At 37.0% G+C, this 21,276-nt stretch overlaps 1 protein-coding gene and 1 long non-coding RNA gene across 2 annotated transcripts in view; both read left to right on the top strand.

Moving 5' to 3' along the window:
* The first annotated feature begins 313 nt into the window (after nt 1–313).
* Nucleotides 314–5,176, top strand: LOC107746398 (uncharacterized). The gene is made up of 3 exons (XR_001640683.1): nt 314–394; nt 763–817; nt 4,523–5,176. It is a non-coding gene; the product is annotated as an uncharacterized LOC107746398 (long non-coding RNA).
* Nucleotides 5,177–8,931: 3,755 nt separating this feature from the next.
* The window catches only part of LOC107746397 (retinal guanylyl cyclase 2), an 18,104-nt gene continuing 5,759 nt past the window's right edge, over nt 8,932–21,276 (top strand). Inside the window, 17 exon segments of the mRNA XM_074560202.1 lie at nt 8,932–9,135; nt 9,323–9,415; nt 11,802–12,815; nt 14,039–14,340; nt 15,194–15,569; nt 15,665–15,749; nt 15,849–15,963; nt 16,064–16,084; nt 16,260–16,364; nt 18,205–18,288; nt 18,465–18,641; nt 18,845–19,001; nt 19,141–19,290; nt 19,442–19,604; nt 19,706–19,855; nt 19,930–20,122; nt 20,558–20,732. Coding sequence (XP_074416303.1) covers nt 12,005–12,815; nt 14,039–14,340; nt 15,194–15,569; nt 15,665–15,749; nt 15,849–15,963; nt 16,064–16,084; nt 16,260–16,364; nt 18,205–18,288; nt 18,465–18,641; nt 18,845–19,001; nt 19,141–19,290; nt 19,442–19,604; nt 19,706–19,855; nt 19,930–20,122; nt 20,558–20,732 — 3,064 coding nt within the window. The 5' untranslated portion in view covers nt 8,932–9,135; nt 9,323–9,415; nt 11,802–12,004.

Here is a 21,276-nt window from a genome sequence, read left to right as displayed (position 1 = left end):
GTAGAGGGCTGACTGCTATCTGGCAAGCATTTATTTCCACTTTCATTCTTTGAACAGCAGATGGCGCTATATAAACCTAAATCACCAATCATCTAGTAATCGCTGGCTAAATGAATAGCCAAATAATTGTTTTGCAAAGAAAAAAACAACAACTAAGGAACTGTACATAACAGTATACCTTTTTCAGGTGAACGTTAATATTTTGGAAGAGTGCCAATGGGGTATCTTTGCTATCTATTTTATTTTCTGTTAGGCTACTTCCGCCTAAAAACAGAAAGTGAAAGACGCAGGACTTGGTATTCCCCTTCAATCTATTTAAGCAGACGAGAAATAAATACTTTCATGTTGTGTCTCTTCGCACAAAGAAGTGGACAGAATAGTGTGCTGGTCTCCAGTAAGTACTGGTTTACAATTTGTTCATTTTACTAGTTATCATCATACATTCTGTAGTAAGAGTCCCTTTAACTGCATAGGTGGGTAAAATTAAGACTATTTGAATTCACACTTGTAGGAAGGCATATTGTTTTCTTGTTGGCAGAGACATATTGATTTTCGAAATGCATGTTATTTTACACAGTAGCCTAGATGATGTTCTTGGTAAACTGTCTTAATGTGGATCACACTGTGGTAGCCCACAGTGCGTAACTGTGAGGCACAGTGTCCTCAGTTTCCCTGTCAGCACAGTTCCCAGTACCTTTTGACTTAATTTTCCTTACTAATCGTCTGACCCTCGCCTACTCTCGCGTTCTCTCTCTCTCTCAGGTGTGTCCATCCGTGGAAGCTGTCCAGGAGTATTTGAGCCATGAACGTTCCAAAGGTAGATTGACCGCGCGAGATCATTGTGATCCATCATGACGTCAGACGTTTCGTACACGCTATTTTCAGACACTTGTTCTAACAGAATACTATAGGAGGGAATTAAACTCTTAGACTTAATTTAGCACACTATGTCAAGGTGTCGGATTAACTGTGACGCAGTTTTCCACTGATAAGAAGAGCCTTCCTGGGTTAAAACTTTTAGGATCATTGAGCTATTGCTCATAGTCATTTTAGATATATTTGAGATGTGAAAATGTACACCTAAGGCTACTAGCAAGATTATCCCAAAAAAATTTGATATGAAGCCATGATACTGTTGTTAAATAAATAAGGTAATGATGTCTGTGGAAAGCTTAATGTGTGAACTGAAGTACTTTTGAAACAAAACGTGTACTCCTTTAAAACAGTACATTGGGAAAACATCATAGTTTTTTTTATTATTATTTCGAAGAATATAATTTACACGTTCAGTTACATATTTTACTGGTCATTATGAAGGCCTATATGGAACGCTAAAAGCCTAGTGAAAAATGGCCAGTAAAGTCCTACGTGATTTGTAAAGGTATAACTCCCTGTTATGCCGAGCTCACACGGCATGATTTTCAAAATCATCGGATCATCGTTGTTTTCACACTGCACGACTATCTGGGGTAGCATTCAGTTGCTGCTGTGTTCACACGATAGATCGGCGACAGGAGGTTACACACTGCATGGCTTTACGATAGGAAGAATCGCCGACAACTCTGTCTGGTCCGCAAACTACGTTTCATAACCAAACGCACGCGAGAAGTGATAAGGAAATAACGCAAGATCACGCTGATATTGTGGTCTATAATAAGTCCTCCCTGAACAAACAATAGGCTAACAAAGATGACTTAACGTAGCATACTTCTGCTGGGAACATTTTATATAGACAAATCTAAGTACTTGAAAGTGAAACCAACGTTTTGTGCATTTTACAATGAGCTTGTCTACAAAAGCCCTCAAAGTGATGAAAAAGAAAAATGCAATAAATGTTTTGTCCTTTATAGAATAATATGATTTACAGGGGGAAAAAAACCTAGCCCCCTTTTATGTTTAATTTGTTTTTTTATTGTGTGTGTGTGTGTGTGTGTGTGTGTGTAAAAAGTCCTCCCCGCACTTCCCGCTGCCCTGTATCTTGGTCTCTCATTGGCTGTAGGTCATCGCCGATGTATGTTTCAGTCAGAACTCATTTCACACAGCAGGATTTTGAATCGCCGACAGCTCCTGATATTTAGCATGCCAAATATTTCACTGGCGTCGGCGACGCATCGGCGATTCTCTCAGATCGCGTCTTTGATAATTCACACTGCTTGATTGTCACTCGCGTGAACGAGCACCGATTTGCCTCCGATTTCGGGCATTTGTCGGTGATTTCGCAAAACCTGTCGGCGAGTGAAAATCAGGGCTAAAATCGTGCAGTGTAAACTTATTAGACAGTTTACTGTAAACATTGTATTTAATAGAGTGGGGGAACTATGGCGTCACTTTGTAGGCGGATCGGCTGTTAGCATAGCACTGGTACCCTCGACAAAAAGCCAATGGGGTTTTTCAATAGGCGTTTGGATTATCGCAAAAAATAAGCTCTGTGTTCAATCATAGTTCATGAAACTTAGAGGTTTTGTCCATCAAGATAATCTTCACAAAATAATATAACTCATGAATTCTGAAGCCAAAATAAAAGCGCCAGAACTTAAAAGCTGAACTTAGGCTATAAAGGAACTACAGCACCACGGTCGCTCGCCTTCGACGTCACCACCACCATGCTTCCCACAACTTTTCAAACGTATTTTTAACACCTTCAGTGAAAAGGATTTACGAATTTTAATCCACGCTACATGGACCTTTTCATATAAACCGGAATAAATGCAAAACTAAAGCCAAACTAAAACTGAAATGAGACGTTAGTAATAAATAGTATAGTGAATAAATAAAATAATCATAACTAAAGGACATATGAACGCACGTATTTCTGTACGTTTCGAAATAAGGTGCATTAAAAGTGAATAAAGTACCACATTTCAGCTATCGTTTTGTTAGGATGGGTACACAAAATGTTATTTTATCCTTGCTTCTAGAAAATCCTCAATCTATATGTTTTCTAACAGCTGCTTGTGGCCATAAACATTTCATTTTAACGTGGCTTTACGCACTATACATCGTTAAAGTTTCACTTTCACCGCGACTAAGCTGGTAAATGTGGTGTTTACATGGAATAATCATGAGTTTACCTTATGGTGCGAACCCAGCGTCTCCGTATCAGTAGGAAAGTGATAAAACGAGCATCTTCCATCCGAAGACTTGTTGCATTTCGGGGCAACGCAAAAAAAAAAACATTGTCGAACAACAATATAAAATGCGATAAACTATTAATTGGTTATTCTACAATTAATTGTACTATAAATTATACTTCAATTGGAAAATACTGTAAATTGATAAACTGTTCGGCGTTCCCTTTAGCAACTTGTTAGCAACCATCTTTTTTAAGAAAGTAACAGTTTAAAAAAAATCACGAGTGGGGTGTAACTGGTGTGTTTTATGTCGTAGAATAAAACGTGAAAGTATCTTGAGCTTGTGGACCTTATTTAAGGGAATTTAACCAAACTCCCATTCAAAAAACCTACTGACTCTGAGATGATGGAACCGGAAGTGCTAAAATGCTAACTAGCTTCTGGGTTTTTGCCTAGAGAGTGACATCATAGTTCCACCACTCTATTAGTACTGTCAAACAATTAATCGTGATTAATCGCATCCAAAATAAAAGTTTTGGTTTACATAATATATGTAGGCCTACTGTGTATATTTATTATGTATAGGCTAGGATATAAAGACACGTTCATACAGTATATATTTTAAAAATATTTACATGTATTTACATGTAGGCTATATATTTATATTGATATAATTTATATTATATAAAAATATATTTAATATACAAATATAACATATTTTTCTTAAATATATAAATGTATGTCTGTGTATTTAAATGTACATAATAAATATACACAGTACACACATATATTATGTAAACAAAAACTTTTATTTTGGATGCAATTAATCGCGATTAATCGTTTGACAGCACTAATTATAATACTAGGCATATTAATAATAATAATAATAAATAAATAAATACTTCAGTTAAAGCTCCAGTCACATTAACCGTTCTGCGAAAATTTGCAATTTCATTAGGAATCTATTTTTTTGTTTAAGTTGGCCATGTGAATGGCTGCTTTGACCAACAGCTGTTCGGCTTGAAAATTACTTTTATGTGAGCAGTGCTTCATACGTTGTTACACTCTTGACAACGAACAATGAATTTATTGCCTAAATATTTTGCTATTGTGACTGCATTGTGCTTGTTTCAGATTAATTTATGATCTGGTGCATCTAGGTAGCTTTGCACAGTTTGTGCATTAAAGTTACTTTATACAAAAAATTATAAAAACTTAACTGCCTCTTGATTCCTCAGTCAATTTCTAAAGCTTAGAAAAAGATTTGGAAAAAGGTTTAGAAAAGTTGTAAAACTTGTGGAAATACTCACTCAAACAAATCTTTAGCTAGATCCTTTTTTTTTCTCGCTTAACCATAATTTTTAAGTGAAAAAGTAAGTGAATCTGTGAAGTGGAGCCCCTCTTTTATTTTATTTTGTGACCAAATCTCACAAATTCTTTCCCCCTTCTAGTGTCCTAGTTGTCATCAGTCTAATGTGGGAGATTTGGACGGTCAGTGTGCGGTCTGCAGGTCTTGCTCTAAATTGAAGAGGTCCGTGTTTCGGTTCTGCCTGGCGTGTCAGAGAGAGTGGCCACGCGACACTCCGCCCACCAATTCCTGCACGCTGCCAAACTGTGCGCTCCTTGCTGCACTCCTCAGCAACACAAAAATCACTGACCCACACAGTTCGGCGAGAGGATGTCCATATTTCAGGGCCTGTCCAGGGTGCAAGGCCCTGCTTACACACAATGGAAAAGGCTGTCCCAACATCATGTGCCCTCATTGTAGCACACCCTTCTGCTTCCGCTGCCTCCGTCAGTGGTGCCCTGGGCTGGAGAATATTGAAGCCCTTGGGATTCTTACCAATAGACTGTTCCGTTTTCAAGATTATGATATAACTCCATGTAGAGTTGTGGACAATAAACAGAGTCTCACAGTTTTTGGACTGTAATGAGAAAGTTTTGAACATAAGATCTGTTAAATGCTAAAAACCAATGAAATATGGCCAGTTAAGGCCTACCCTATATGTGATTTATATAGGAATACCTGTTAAACATGCTATTGAAAACATTGTTATTCTTGTATATGTTTAGAAAAAGGTAAGTCTAAAAAAAAAAATAATAATAATGCCGCTTGGATGATTTAGAAGTTAAGATTACCTCTCTTTTTTCAAATCTGAAATGCTGATTACTTTATACTACATAATATCAATAAATATCTTTATAATGCTTAACCCTATTTCAAACTCTTACCAGATATAAAATAAAAGTATTAATAATAGTATATAGTATTAAAGTAAAGAATTCACAACAGTTTTTAACATACACTACACTTGGTAAAACAGTCAACTTGAATAGGGTTTCCCAGCTTAAGATTTCCAAAGCAGCCACTACAGCCTACTACTTGGTTTTAGGGAAACTGATCACATCTCAAGATTAGGCTCAAGATTTCTAGTTCAACCAAAAATCACAATACCAACCCCATGCCATTTACTGACTTTTTTATTCCAGTCTAATGAGGAACAGAATTGAAGTAGGCTAGTTATGAAAATCATTTGCTTGACAGCCATGGTCACTGCATTCACTTTCACTGCAGCTATGGAAAAGGGCGTTTGAGGCCATTCACACAGAACAATAATGTTCTTTTTAGCAGCATCATATGACCCCTTTAAGAACAGTGCAGTGTAGTCGAATAAAAAAAAGGTCTAATGTGGCGAGGGGGATGGAGTTAGGATGTAGTGCAGTGTATGTGCAGTGGAATGTAAAAACACGTTCTTTGTGAATGACCCATCAGTTATTCTGCCATAAACAATATTTTTGTGTTTCCAGATGACAGAAATTTGTACAGGTTTAGAAGGACATGAGGTTGAGGATTTTCCTTGTTTCTTTAAATGGTGCAGATTTACGCAAATACAGCATAGCCTACATGTTGTTTGCCATGTCATACATTTTAGTGTATGTATTTATAAATTAGCATGATTTTACTATGATAATGTACTAATAATTCTATCAAACTTTAATTAACAATTCTTTCAGGCAAATTATGTTGCTACCTGTCTCCCCCCACCTCATTTCTCTCTCTCCAATCAGAGGTAAGAGCGCTTGCCGGTTGAAGCTCTGTACAGCACTACCCAATCTGACTAATCTGATTAACTTAAAATGTACTCCTATCAATCATGAGCTAGTTTGACACACACACACACAGAAGCGGGCCTAGTGCTCATGAGACAAGACAGTTACTTGTTCCAGTCAGCAACAAGTTAAAAGTGTAGGGCAGGAGCTAGTCATGACCGACCGAAAGCCTTCAAGGGTCATGTCCCCTCCACCTCTTGACACCATTATGACCCTGATCAAGACACAAGTGGTGCTATAATACATCCTGGTGTACAGTAAATTAGGTAATAAAACTTGAGAATGGGAGTTTAAGGATATACAAGGACTAAGACAATGTGTGTGTCTTCTCCATCCAGCACCTATGTTGGGGCAAAAGGTGAACTTCGTTTACAGTGCTCTTACAGCTCTCTGATTAATATGAGCCAGCCACAGAGTGTTTAATAGTGCTGCGGTCAAAGCTAAGCCAATATTGCCAGTGGCCGTATGGAGGTCCTTCTTTTAGGACCATTAATGAGGGCAGTTAGTGGAAGGAAAGATTTAACTGGATCAAGCGAATTCTAGAACACACCAAACCATTTAATTTAAGGGAAAAGAATATGGTGCATAACACCATTACGCACCATTCTTTTTTTTATGTTTTTGAAAAGAAAGAAGTCTCATATGCTGACCAATGCTGCATTTATTAAATTAAATACATTAAATTAAATAAATGCAATGAAAGCAATACTATTGTAAAATATTATCACAATTTAAAATACTGTTTTCTAATTTAATATATTTTAAAATGCAATTTATTCCTGCAAAGCTGAATTTTTAGCAGTCATTATATACTCCGGTCTAGTGTCACATGATCCTACAAAAATCAGAAGTCATAATATGCTAATTTGGTGCTAAAATTCAAAAGCATTTGACCAAAATGCTGTCATACAGCATTAACTTTTGATCAACTTCATGCATTCTTGCTGAATAAAAGTATTAATTTATTTTAAAAGCATCTTACTGACCCCAAAATTCTGAACAGTATATACAGATTGTATGAGAGAGTGAGAGTCTATATATATTTATTGTAAATACATGTTTCTGAGGCTTTTAGGAGTTAACTTTTTTTTTGTAAAATCAATTTTCCTCTTTCCATTTTGCACCTGTTTTATGAGCATCAACATCAAGTTAAACATTAATTCTTTCCATGAATCTTTTTTAGATAATTCCAAAAGAATTCTCTTAATGGGACTAATTATGGTGATTATTGTGATCATCAAATTGTAATCACCATCAGCCACTCTTATGTGTCTATTTGTTAAATAATTTATACCCATTTCTATTTTACAAATGAATATTTAAAATTTTGGTCAAACTGATTTGCATAAGTTAGTTTGTATAGGGCCTACATTTGTATAAAAGTCTGAGCACTGCTCCAGTCCTGGAGGACTGCTGGAGGATATAATCGGGACATAATCTTAACAGGTTTTGACCTAGAGCTCTTGCCGCGCCACAAGTGCTTGAATGATCTCTCACAGCCCCCTCTCTCTTGTTTCATATACCTCCATCCTTTCATTTCATTATTTTGAATGCTGCTTCTTGTAATAACAGCTTGGTAACCCTGTAGCCTTTCGTTCCAATTTTCTCCAGAAGCACAGCAGTGAACACACACACACACACCGTGAACACACACCCGGAAAAGTGGGCATAGTGCTGCTTTAAGCGCATCTATGTCTGACTGCAAATATCAGACTGAAATGTAGCTTTTATGTCAAAACAAACTCTAAGAAGAGTGCGATTGGCTTGTGCTATTGGACACAGTGTCACAATGAACAAAGAGGTATGGTGGCTTAGGGCATCCTGGGAACTCAAATCTCCTTTCACATGTTGGGAGCTATAGGCCTACTAGCCAAGTTTATAAACTCAAGAAAGATCAAGAAGTAGGGAGGAGGAGCAGAAAAGAAAGAGGGACACATTGACACTTGGGATTTTTTAATGTGAAATGAGGACTGTTACTATTATCTTTCACTTTCATTAATCAAGGCTGACTGTGAGTTGTACAGCCATTTTAGGTATCCACGACGACTGCCATATTGACCAGTGCAACATAAACAAAAATTACAGAGTGCACCTGAGGCAACAAGACGGAGCGGGACAGTACAGGTACAATGGTTACACTTTATTTTAAGGTTTCCTTGTTACAGTGTAATTACATATTTAAGTGAGTAATAATAATTAACTACATGAATTTACTATTAGGGTTAGGATTAGGGTTTGTCTTAGGGTTACTTGCATGTAATTATGCATAGTTTATTGTTTTTATAATGGTAAGTACTTGTAACGTGTAACAGACACCCTAAAATAAAGTGTTACTTGTACAATCTGTAACGTTTGATGGCTCACTGCTGATCCCACACAGACAGCGGGATCAAATCCTCAGTTTAATTAGAAACCATCATACAACCTATCTATTGTAATATTCATCATGGGATTACATTAAACATGAAACAGTCTGCCTAAAACTTCCATTTACAGTTAGACTAGAAACACTAAAATTGGTTACAAATAATTAAAATTAATGAATTAAAGTTAATTAAAAATTGTCAGTGTTGAAGTGTTGTTATTATTTCTACTTTAAATTGTAAGTCAGTATCTTGAATGTTACTGGACCACAAGCTCATATGCACACTGAGGAGAGACAATGCCTTTTGCCATGTACGTGTGGATTATAGGCTAAAGAGGGTTAAGAAGTCACTGCCTGGATTCCCGGCCTGCCCCTCCTTTCTCCTCTGCTCGTTCCTTATCTCTTGCTGTCTCTCTCTCTTTGTAAATCTGCCTATTCTCAGTAAGACCCAGGACTCAGAGAGGCTCTTGTTCCAGTGGCTTCCCCCATTAGGCTCTCCAGATTGGGTCAGGACTCAGTCAAATAGAGGGCCTCCAGCCTCCAGGGACCACAAACCAAAGATCAACTCTCCATTTTAAAAAGAGAAAGGTGGATTTCTACATCTACATTTTTTATACTATTTTTTCCAAAGACGATAAGACAAAGGACTTTAAAAAAAAAAAGCTTTTCCATCTATTTTGACATGGAATATCTGTCTTTTCCCCACCTTCGATCTGGACTTTTACATTTTTAATTTGGAATTTGTTATTTCTTATTACTATTTCCTCCCTGGAAGTGCTGTTCTGGTCCCCCTCTGGATCTTCTCAGACTCTCTGTGTTCTAATGGGACGAGTACTCACCATGGCTCTCAATTAGCCACACTTACCAGGTTAGCCGATCTTTTGCTCTTTTACTAACAATTCTTTATTAAGGGTAAGAGTAGTTTTCAATATTGAATTTGCTAGAGTAGTCCCTGAGGCTTAGAGGAATAGGACTTCCCTGAGGGATACATTCACTAACATTCAAATATATGGGTCTTTGTCGATAAAGAAATATTATTGAAATAGTATTGTCCATTTACTGTAATGCCCAAAAAATTGCCAGTTTAGTGGTCTTTAGTGTTAATGGTAAAATAATGTGACATCACAAAGTTACAATAACTTGATTGAAACAAAATGTGATCCAAGATCAGGTCATGAAATTCAAGCAGTCATTTCAAGCAACAAACGATCAACTAACACTGGCACATTTATATAACATACTTTTAAAAAATTTAACTTAATCTAAAACACTTATTAGTAATCTTTTTAGTAGTGAGGAATATCTGGAGAGCTTGTATGGCAGCTGATATAACCGTATTGTCGTATCACAGCAGCTGTATTACTAGATTTACATATTTAAGTACTACAAGGCAAGGCAAGGCAAGGCAATCTTATTTATATAGCACATTTCATACACAACGGTACAAATTAAATATTTACACAGATTGTGAAATTCCTTTAGCTGATGAAACCATTGTGCTGTAATGTCGTACATAAAAACTGACTGAGTAAATGGGGGGCTGTGTGGTGTGACAGTTCTCTAATATTGCAGACAGTAAGGCTCTCAAACAAAGGTGTAGCGTGAGTCTGACAGCAAGGTCCCGTGCAATCCTCTGTAATCCTGAGTTATTTCAGAGCTGGCTAAAAGTCCAAAGAATGAGAGTAAGCCAGACCTAGTGGTTAAGAAGTGAGGGGTAGACAGGACATTTATACAGAATTTAGACAGAATGATAAAGACATGAATTAGAGGGTGGAGAACACAGAAAAACATTAAAGAACAAAAGGCTTTTGACAGGTCAGTAGAGTGATGATGGTGTAAAGAGATAAGGTTGATTAAGATTAAGATTGATTAAGCCTCACGTTATTTGGCAGTTATTATGGCCAGGGCTAATGAAGGCAGAGCTCTTTAATTGTAATCTGCTTGCTGCTTGCTGAGCAATGGATAGAGGGATAGAGGGAGGGAGGAATGGGCAGACAGCCTGGTACAAGTCGTGTGACACTTCACCCCAGCTCCACCTTTAAACACCGATGGCACATGAGTCAGGTGACCAGGCCTGCAGTTAGATATTTTAGGTCTAGGATCACAGTGGGAAGGACAGGATGGTAAGAGGGTTGAAGAACAAAACTCTTATTAGCAAACAACATTTAATTATTTAATTGAGGATTGCCTCTTAAAGAAGTAATAGATGTCATTCTATTAAAGAAAACATATATTATTTTATTAAAATAAACAAATACGAAAATATAAATATATTTTATCTGTTAATCATATAATCTGCCTCAGAGTAAAAAAATAAGATAACTGTGAGATAAAGTTTAAAATAAGAATTTAAGTCACAATGTAAGATGTACAGTCACAATTAGGAGAAATAAAGTCCTAATACTTTTTACTCTGAGGCAGAAATGGGCTTCTGTATTTTTCTGTACAACATAGGAAAAACAGATCTACTCATTCATTTTATTTATTTATTTATCTTTAATTACACTGCTATTTGAAAGTTTGGGGTTGGTAAGATTTTATGATGTTTTTGAAAGAATTTTGTTATGCTCATCAAGGCTGAATTTATTTGAGTAAAAACTGTATATTGTGAAATATTTTTACAATTTAAAATAACTGTTTTCTATTTTGATTCATTTTAAAATATAATTTATTCCTGTGATGACAAAGTTGAATTTTCAGAAGCCATTACTCCAGTCTTCAGTGTCACATGCTCCCCCAGAAATCATTTTAACATGCTGATTTACTGCTCAAGAAACATTTTTTATTGTTATCAAAGTTGAAAACAGTTGTGTTAATGAATATTTTTGTGGGAACCATTAAACTTATTTTTTTTACGATTATTTTATGAATATTATTTTTCTAAATATACTTTTTTGTAATAATGTAAATGTCTTTATTGTCACTTTGGTTCAATTGAATGCATCCTCACTGAATTAAAATATTAAAATGTATTAAGTATTAAAGAAAAAAATAGTTTAAAAAATCTTACTGACTTTTGAAATGCAGTATAAATCTATTGACCTTGGTACCATAATCAGTTATATGACCCTGATGCTGATGTTTGAGCCAATGTTACACTCTCACATCACTACTGCATATAGTAAACTACGGTAAAAAGAGATGCAATGTATTGTGTATTAATATTCCCATATAAAAATCCTAACTTTGTCTTTATCTGTTCTGTTTTCATCCCTTTTCTTTTTCCCCTCTTTTCCTCTCCATCTCTAAAACAGACAGTGATGGCTGGTTATTGTGCAATAGTTTTGGGCTAGTTCCCCTCAGTGGGTAGAACCCAAATCGAGAGCTGGGTGTTTTGGGTGTTTTTTATCAGCCTTTATACTGTCGCTAACCAAATATTCACACAATACAGCACAACACCTCTCAGTGCCACCTGCTTTTTATTGTCCCAGACAATTAATAGTAAAACAAAAATAAAATGGATGACCACAGAAACTCTAGCTTTCTTCGCCAGGCCCACCACCCACAATGGCCACAGTCTAGTGCTGGAAAGAGACGACGAAAACAAACCTCAAAGCAAAAAGCGAAAAAACCTGATGGCTCATTGTGTCCTGTGTCCTCGACCCCAGTGCTACGCAGCCACAGCTGGTGGGGCAACTGTTTTCTCCTTCCTCTAGTCATGCTATCATACTTGCCCTGTGAGACCTGGGGCACCACCTTCAAAATCGCCATTGTAGGACCGTGGGCATGTGACACCATGTACTCCAAAGCCCTGCCAGATTTGGCTGCACGGTTAGCCATGAGCCGAATAAACAAAGACCCCGACCTCAACAAGGGCTACTGGTATGATTACACACTAATTAATGAGGATTGCTCCAGCTCGAAAGCCCTGGCACGCTTTGCTGAGCTGGAGGGCTATGGTTCGGCCTTTCTTGGACCGGCAAACCCTGGCTACTGCACTGCTGCTGCGCTGCTGGCAAAGAATTGGAACAAGGGCATCCTGTCCTGGGCTTGTCTGAAGGCTGACATGGATGAGGGAATGTATTCCACCTTCCTGCGGCCGCTCCCGTTGTCTTCTCGTGTGCTTTTCTCCGTGCTGCGCTTTTTCCGCTGGGCACATGTTGGGATTATAACAGCGGAGAACGACATGTGGGAAGCGACTGGGCATGAACTGGCAGCTTCTCTGCGTGCCCTTGGTCTGCCAGTAGGTGTGGTTGTTACCATGGAAATGAACAAGGAAGGGCCACGGCAAGCCTTAAAGACAATACGGGAGACCGATCGAGTGAGGGGTGAGTTCTATCACACTGTAAAAAAAAATCCGTAAAATGTATGGTATAAAAACAGCAGCTGTGGTTGCCAGAATTTTACCGTAAAAAATACGGTAGCAACATTTTAGGTTTTATGGATTTAACTTAAATTTACATTTAAATACCGTAATTTCATTAACTGATATAATGTTAATATACCAACCTATTGACGTACTGAAATCTGTTTTGTACCTTTGTAATACAATGATGACCACCAAATGCAGGTGGTGATGAGAAAGTCACATGATGAACCAAAGCCCATCACAATCACTTTTAGATAATAACATATATAGAAGGTGCACAGTGTCATTCACACAAACACTAAACACCATCATGGTAACACACATGAAACTGAAATAATGCAATAAACCCTAATGTACACAACTGATAAGAAAAAAACTAAGAAGAAAGTTATTTTAACAAAAAAAACCCATCAAATTGGAAATGTAACGCAGGGAATTCTGGGAATGTCAATTTACGGTTATTCACTATTCTTTACTGTTATTCATGTTCTTTTTCAATTCCAAAAACAGTATACTACCATAAAATTACATGTAATGCCCAATACAGTTATTCACTGTATATAGTAGGGGAACTTACCGTTAACCATTTAACAGGTTTTTACTGTAGCATTTTTACAGTCATTTACTGTTAAATTCACGGCCATTTTTTACAGTGCAGTTATGTTTGAATTATGTTTAAAAATTTAAATATTAATTTAAAATGCTCAGCAGCACTGAAACTGGTGAAGAATTTTGATATTTAAGGCTTTAATTTAACAAAAATTAGAATTAAAAAAGACGACTACAGTGGTTAGTGGTTTCAGTTAATATGATCTGCTTCTACATCCTTAGGTATACTGAGATTAAATTATAATTAAATCTATAATTACTGTTTGAGAATGTAATCTATAGTAATTCATTTAAATAATTTTTAAATTATACTTATTTTTATACTTAATTATTTTTAATTAAATATTTAATTTTATTTAAATAATTAAAAAATTGTAAATGCAATTTTAGTGTCCTTTTCCATGAGAGTGATATCCAAATTAGGGCAGGGACTTTATAAATATTAATTTGTTATATCTATTTGTGTAATATCTCTCATTGTGTTTTAATAATTATTAATCATTTTATTTATTCCTCAGTCCTCTTTGCACATTCCCACTTTCTTATTCCTCCCTCTTCTTTTTCTGTGTGCAGTTGTCATCATGTGCATGCACTCTGTTCTGATTGGTGGAGAGGAACAGTATCAGTTGCTAACCACAGCATTGGACATGAGAATGACTGACCGAGGGTACATCTTCATTCCATATGACACCCTCCTGTATTCACTGCCATATAAAAATGTGAACTATCCAATCCTGACCAATGACACCAAACTGCGACAAGCATATGATGGGGTCCTGACAATAACCATGGACCAAGGGGAACAAAACTTCTATGAGGCCTTTAGCGCAGCACAGGAATCCTATGACATACGTACCAGCACACCACCTGAAGAGGTAACTGTAATCGGTCTGAACTTGTCTTAGTGTTTACAACTAGGTATCATTTTAAACTAGAAATACATGGATGGGGATAGGAAAAGCTATGTAGAAAACATCTTTGTCACAGTAGAAATTTGTGCTCTGCATTTAACCCATTCAAGTGCACACACTCAGCAGTGAGTAGTGAACACACACACACACACACCGTGAACACACACCTGGAGCAGTGGGCAGCCATTTTTTGCTGCGGCACCCTGGGAGCAATTGGGGGTTCAGTGCCCTGCTCAAGTACACCTGAGTCATGGATATTGAAGGTGGAAGAGAGAGCTGCAGATTTACTCCCCCCACCTACACTGTAAAAAATGACGTGAATTTAATGGTAAAAGACTGTTAAAATGCTACAGTAAAAACCTGTTAAATGGTTAACAGTAAATTCCCCTACTATATACGGTGAAAAACTGTATTGGACATTACATGTATTGGAGGTTGGTATATTAACATTATATCAGTTAATGAAATTACGGTATTTAACTATAAATTTAAGTTAAAACCGTAAAACCTAAAACGTTGCTACCGTATTTTTTACGGTAAAATTCCGGCAACCACAGCTGCCAGTTTTTACTGTAAATTTTACGGATTTTTTTTTACAGTGTACAATTCCTGCTGGTACTGAGACTCGAACCCACGAACTTCGGGTTACAAGTCCAACTCTTTAAACATTAGGCCACAACTAAAACTACTACTAAAAAAACCTACTAAAACTTTTATTATTTGATTACATTTTCTTAGTATGAGAAATAGCTTAAAATCCCATTAAGATTCATAATGTTTTTTTTTCCATTTTTGAGGATTTTGTTTTTCTTGGCAGGTTTCTCCATTCTTTGGGACCATCTATAACATGCTCTATTATACAGCCAAGGCTGCAGAGCAGAGCCGAGTTGCGAGTGGAGGGCGCTGGGTATCGGGAGATACACTGGTTAAAAATGACGGCGGATTTGAATTCAATGGCTTTAACCAGCGGATATCGGCAGGTACCGATGGAGAAGGAATGCAGGCCTGCTACGCTGTCCTGGATTCAGATGGCTCTGGGTCCAGCCTACACCGCACGCACGCCCTGGAAGCATCGCACACATATGGGAAATATGGAGGGTTGAAGTACCTGGGGAAATCGATTCATTTTGCTGGAGCGTCTCCGAGCACTGACTCAAACTGTTGGTTCAGTCCTTATGTCCCTTGTAGTGGAGGTGAGAAAGCAAAAATTCTTGTACCACATACATTTTATTAGCTACAATATATTTCACCACTGATTCTGTCTGTCGTTCTTTTCCTTTCATTGCAGGCTTGGATGGAGTGACCATTTTCCTCCTTCTTCTCTTGTTCTGTGTGTTTATAAGTGGAGCAGGTGTATTATTTCTCCATTTAAGGTATGAATTGAATTGGTTGAGTCGCAACAAACCACCTTGTATTGAATATGTTTATTGTATTACTGATAAACAAATAAGCATATCTGTGTATGTATTCAGGAAACACGGGATGGGGATATTAGGAGCATTTGGTGGAGGAGGAAATGGAAGCCCCACTAAGATAATACTGACACTGGATGACTTGGTCTTCATCAACACCACACTCAGCAGGAGGGTCAGTCATAAATGCTATCTCTCTCTGTCTTGCTCATAGACTTTATCTGTGTCTCTCTCACTGTCCATTTCACTCTCTCTCTCTCTCTCTGTCTCTGTAGAAGCTGAATGAGGAGAGTATGGTAATAATTTAAATGAATTGAATATAATTTTAGTTGTGTGATCTGCTGCAAGTGTGATGATACTAAATAGGACAGGAATGAGTCTCTTTATAGAACTTACTCTCTCACTCTCGCTCTTACTCAGATGTTTGTCTATGTCTCTCACGTTCTCCATTTCTCTCCATTCTTTCTGTAGAGCATGGTGAAGAGTCAACTAGATGGTAAAGCCCCTTGCCACTCAGTTTCAGGACGGAGTTACATTGCGTCAACTCCTGAAACGTCCAACGTTGCTGTATTTGAGGTGTGTGAAATTTGTGCTTTTTTGTGTACAGACATAGATACACTTTGGTAAGTTGTTAGCAGTGTTCGGGGTAACGCATTACCTAGACAAACATTTGTGTGTTTTTTTTATTGCTGAAGTGTGTTGAAATTGCTTCTTCTGCATTCTACTGTACAGACGTAAAATTACTTTCCCTTCAGCCTGAGACTTATTCACTTCACTTTTGGTGTGAAAAGGCTTTTATATTTGCCAAAAATAGAACTTTTTTATTTTAAAAACAAATAAGCAAGCCCAGTTCAGATTTAAAAAGTAACGCAAAAGTAACGTAACGCATTACTTTCCATAAAAAGTAACTAAGTAACGTAATTAGTTACTTTTTTATGGAGTAACGCAATATTGTAATGCATTACTTTTAAAAGTAACTTTCCCCAACACTGGTTGTTACTTGTTAGCATAGTGTTTTGGTACTACTATATGAAGCAATATCACACAAAGAAAAGTGTGAATTTGTACTGAATACCAGAAGGTGAAAACAGTCTGGTATTCAGTATTGTGCTGATACTCAGTACAAAAGCATGATTCCAAGTGTGGTATTGCTCTTATAAAACAATTAAATAAACAATAAGTTAATAGGAAGTAACGTTTCAGACAAAATTCAACCAGTTAGTTTCTGTATAATTTTTCTCCACCAATGAATTGCAAGATAAAAGAAAAGTCTGTGCAAGATAAAAAATTGAAAAAAGGTAATTGCAACTTTTCATCTCACAATTCTGGCTTGTTCTTTTTTTTTTTTTTTTGCAATTTTGCAAGTTTATAATTCACAATCTGTATAATTCTCCTCAGAATTGCGAGTATATATCACACAATTGCCAGTTCTAAACTCAGTTTTAGAAAACATCTTGAAATTCCGACTTTTTTTCTCAGAATTGCAAAAAAAAGTCTGAATTGTGAGACATAAACTCTGAACTGTGAGATACAAAGTTGCAATTACCTTTTTTATTTTTTATTCAATGGAGAAAACAAGCTTCCATAGGAAGTAACGTTTCAGACAAAATTCAACCAGTTAGTTTCTGTATAATTTTTCTCCACCAATGAATTGCAAGATAAAAGAAAAGTCTGTGCAAGATAAAAAATTGAAAAAAGGTAATTGCAACTTTTCATCTCACAATTCTGGCTTGTTCTTTTTTTTTTTTTTGCAATTTTGCAAGTTTATAATTCACAATCTGTATAATTCTCCTCAGAATTGCGAGTATATATCACACAATTGCCAGTTCTAAACTCAGTTTTAGAAAACATCTTGAAATTCCGACTTTTTTTCTCAGAATTGCAAGTTTATATCTCGCAAAATAAAGTCTGAATTGTGAGACATAAACTCTGAACTGTGAGATACAAAGTTGCAATTACCTTTTTTATTTTTTATTCAATGGAGAAAACAAGCTTCCATTAGGTTTTCCATTTCTCGCTCCACGCTCACTAATAAAAACAAAAGCTAATTTTTCAGCTTTTAAAAACCTGTTCATCACTGCAGGCAAAATATACTAACAGTCAAATTAGAGTAGTACAGTATAAAGTAGCCTGTATATTAATATGAACAACATACAGCTATTGTTTGTACATCAGTTGTTATGGAAAAGTATTAATACTGTACAGAATTAGCAGAAAGCTCTGCAGAACTTTCACAAAATTCTACATATTCAATAAAACAAAAGTATGAATAAATGTGCAATACTCTAAACTCTATTTAAACAATTTATCTTATTTAAATGCATAAAATTCGGTGTGGAAACGTTGAAAAACAAGTTCATCAGATTCAGTGTGAGCCTGTGGAGATGTGTTCAATTGTATTATTCTGTGCTGTCAGGGTGACTGGGTCTGGCTGAAGAAATGCCCCTGTGGAGATTCTGTTTCAGAAATCAGTGACAGTACTCAGGCCATCTTTATCAAGGTAAGAGAGAAGTGAATGAAGTGAATGAAAGTTAATAATTCATTGTTTAGCTTACAAGTTGTGGCCAAGTTCTGAAACAAAAAACTGAACACTACACTCACCTTCCCATCCTGTCTTCTGCGCCTCTTTTTCTTCTTGTTGTTGCTTCTGCTTGTCCTCCTCTTCTCTCTTTCTAGCTGAGAGACATGCATCATGAGAATCTGAACCTGTTTCTGGGTCTGTTCTTGGATACTGGCATATTTGGCATTGTTACGGAGCATTGCACCAGAGGCAGCCTGGAAGACCTGCTCAACAACGAGGAAATGAGACTGGACTGGATGTTCAAATCTTCTCTTCTCCTTGACCTGATCAGGGTGAGGAATTTAGGGCTGAATGAATGCATAGATGAACGGATAAGTAATAACAGCTCAGTAAGAAGATGAAGATATGGATGAAAATGTGGTAAAGAATGACTTGCTGTTCACTAATAAACTGTCAAAGATGTCACCTGCTCCCATCTCCTCATACTTCTCTGTCACTTTCCTTCTAAGGCCTTTTTTTAATCTTTCCCTGTCAGGGAATGAAGTACTTGCATAATCGTGGGATTATTCATGGACACCTGAAATCAAGGAACTGTGTGGTAGATGGTCGGTTTGTTCTAAAGGTTACGGATTATGGCTTCAGTGAAATCATCAACTGTCAAAACGTCATCCTGGAGGACACCACACCAGAGGGTACGTGTAATATATGTGCAAATTGCTAAATCATGAGATGAGAAACATGACATAGAAGTTCTCATCATCTCCTCTTGCTTTTTTTTCTTTATATATTCAGTATTTCTGATCGCCTCTGATCTCTGTATCTTTGGTACAGATCAATTCTGGACAGCTCCAGAGATCCTGCGGGATCCTAAACTGAAGAAGATGGGGACGTATGCAGCTGATGTATACAGATTTTCTATTATCATGCAGGAGGTGATCTCTCGCTGTGCGCCCTTTTGCATGTTGGATATGCCTCCTGAAGGTTAGACACTCTCACATACCATTCGGGTTTTCACCTAGTCAATGGAAAAACTAAAGGTGGCAATGATTTAATGGAGTTGGTTTGGAGCAATTCAGATATGGATACAGTGTTCTAAGTCGTGAATGCTCAAGTTGTGTATCTCCGTGTGCAGAAATCATAGATAAGGTGCGCTGTCCTCCACCGCTGTGCCGACCCACTGTGTCTGTGGATGAAGCGCCGCTGGAGGTGATTCAGATCATGAAGCAGGCCTGGAGTGAGGAGCCTGACAAGAGACCCACGTTTGAGGAGATCTTCAGACAGGTGCACTCTCTTTCTCTCTCTCAAGCACACACACACATACACGAGACGTGTGTCTGAAGATCTTCACACTGCTACACATCACTTTACACACACACACACACACACACACTATATATAAAGGAAAGAAGACAAATATAATTGACTCAATGTTAAGGATGCTGGAGCAGTACTCCTCAAACCTGGAGGATCTGATCCGAGAGAGGACTGAAGAACTAGAGGTAGAGCGTCAGAAAACAGATGCTCTTCTAGCCCAGATGCTGCCCAAGTGAGTTCTACTTCAGATGTTTAGATTGCTTTTCACATTTCTTTTGTTTGTTATAATGCCATTCTGTCTTTCAGATCTGTGGCCTTGGCATTAAAGACAGGGAAGCCAGTGAAGCCGGAGCACTTTTCAGATGTCACGCTGTATTTCAGTGATATTGTGGGCTTTACCACCATCTCTGCTCTGAGTGAACCTATCGAAGTGGTCGATCTGCTTAATGACCTCTACATACTTTTTGATGGAATCATTGCGATCCATGATGTCTACAAGGTTTGCATAAGCTTTATTTTATCTTTCTTTTTTACTGTTGTGGAAATTGAGTAGGTTCTTTTATGATCAATGCTGATCTCAGAAAAAAAGCTACAAAAGCTGTCACTGGGTGGTACCCTTTCAAAAGGTACACCTTTGTGCCTTAGCATTAAAGGTTCATATTTGTGCAGTAAAGTTGCATTTACCTAAATTGTACATATTAGTATCTAAATGGTACATTTTAGTAACGTTTGAAAGGCTAACACATCCAATGACAACTTTTCAGAGTGATCTTAGAGTGAATCATTTGATGAGACATTCTTTTAAAGATTTTTATCTTGTGAATAAATGAACACAATAAATGACTTATGTAATATTACACCATTTGAGATAATATAGCGCATACAAACAGTTTTGCATTTTGCAAGAAACATTTTATGTGATACATATCAACAGGTAGAGACTATTGGTGATGCGTACATGGTGGCATCAGGGGTTCCAAACCGTAACGGTAACCGTCACGCAGCAGAAATGGCCAACATGTCTCTGGACATTCTGCACTGCATCGGAACATTTCAAATGAGGCACATGCCTGACGTCAAAGTCAAAATCCGCATTGGACTCCATTCTGGTAAGAATCGCACAAAGCACACAAACACATATACAAAGAACATTCAAAAGTTTGGGGTCTGAAAGATAATTTTTAAAAATGTTTTTAAAGAAGTCTCTTGCTCTTTATTTGATCAAAATAATTTCTGTTTTACTATATGTTAAAAGGTCATACATTACTGTGTTAGTAAAGCTGAATTTTCAATATCCATTACTCCATTACTCCAAAATCAGTACATTCAGAAATCATTCTAATATGCTAATCAGTGTTGAAAACAGTTTTTTTGGAACTGTGCTACATTTTTTTTCAGGATTCTTTGATGGCTAGAAAGTTTAAAGGGGTCATATGATGTTGCTAAAAAGAATATAATTTTGTGTATTTGGTGTAATGAAATGTGTTTATGCAGTTTAAGGTTCAAAAACACATTATTTTCCACATACTGTACATTATTGTTTCTCCTCTATGCCCCGCCTTTCTGAAACTCGTCGATTTTTACAAAGCTCATCGGTCTGAAAAAGGGAGGTGTGATGTGATTGGCCAGCTATCCAGTGCGTTATGATTGGCC

Source organism: Sinocyclocheilus rhinocerous, unplaced genomic scaffold (assembly GCF_001515625.1).
Source record: "Sinocyclocheilus rhinocerous isolate Xijiao unplaced genomic scaffold, SAMN03320098_v1.1 scaffold77, whole genome shotgun sequence".
Taxonomy (NCBI): Eukaryota; Metazoa; Chordata; class Actinopteri; order Cypriniformes; family Cyprinidae; genus Sinocyclocheilus; species Sinocyclocheilus rhinocerous.
Note: the sequence above shows the minus strand (reverse complement) of the source record. Positions and strands in the feature narration are given on the sequence as shown.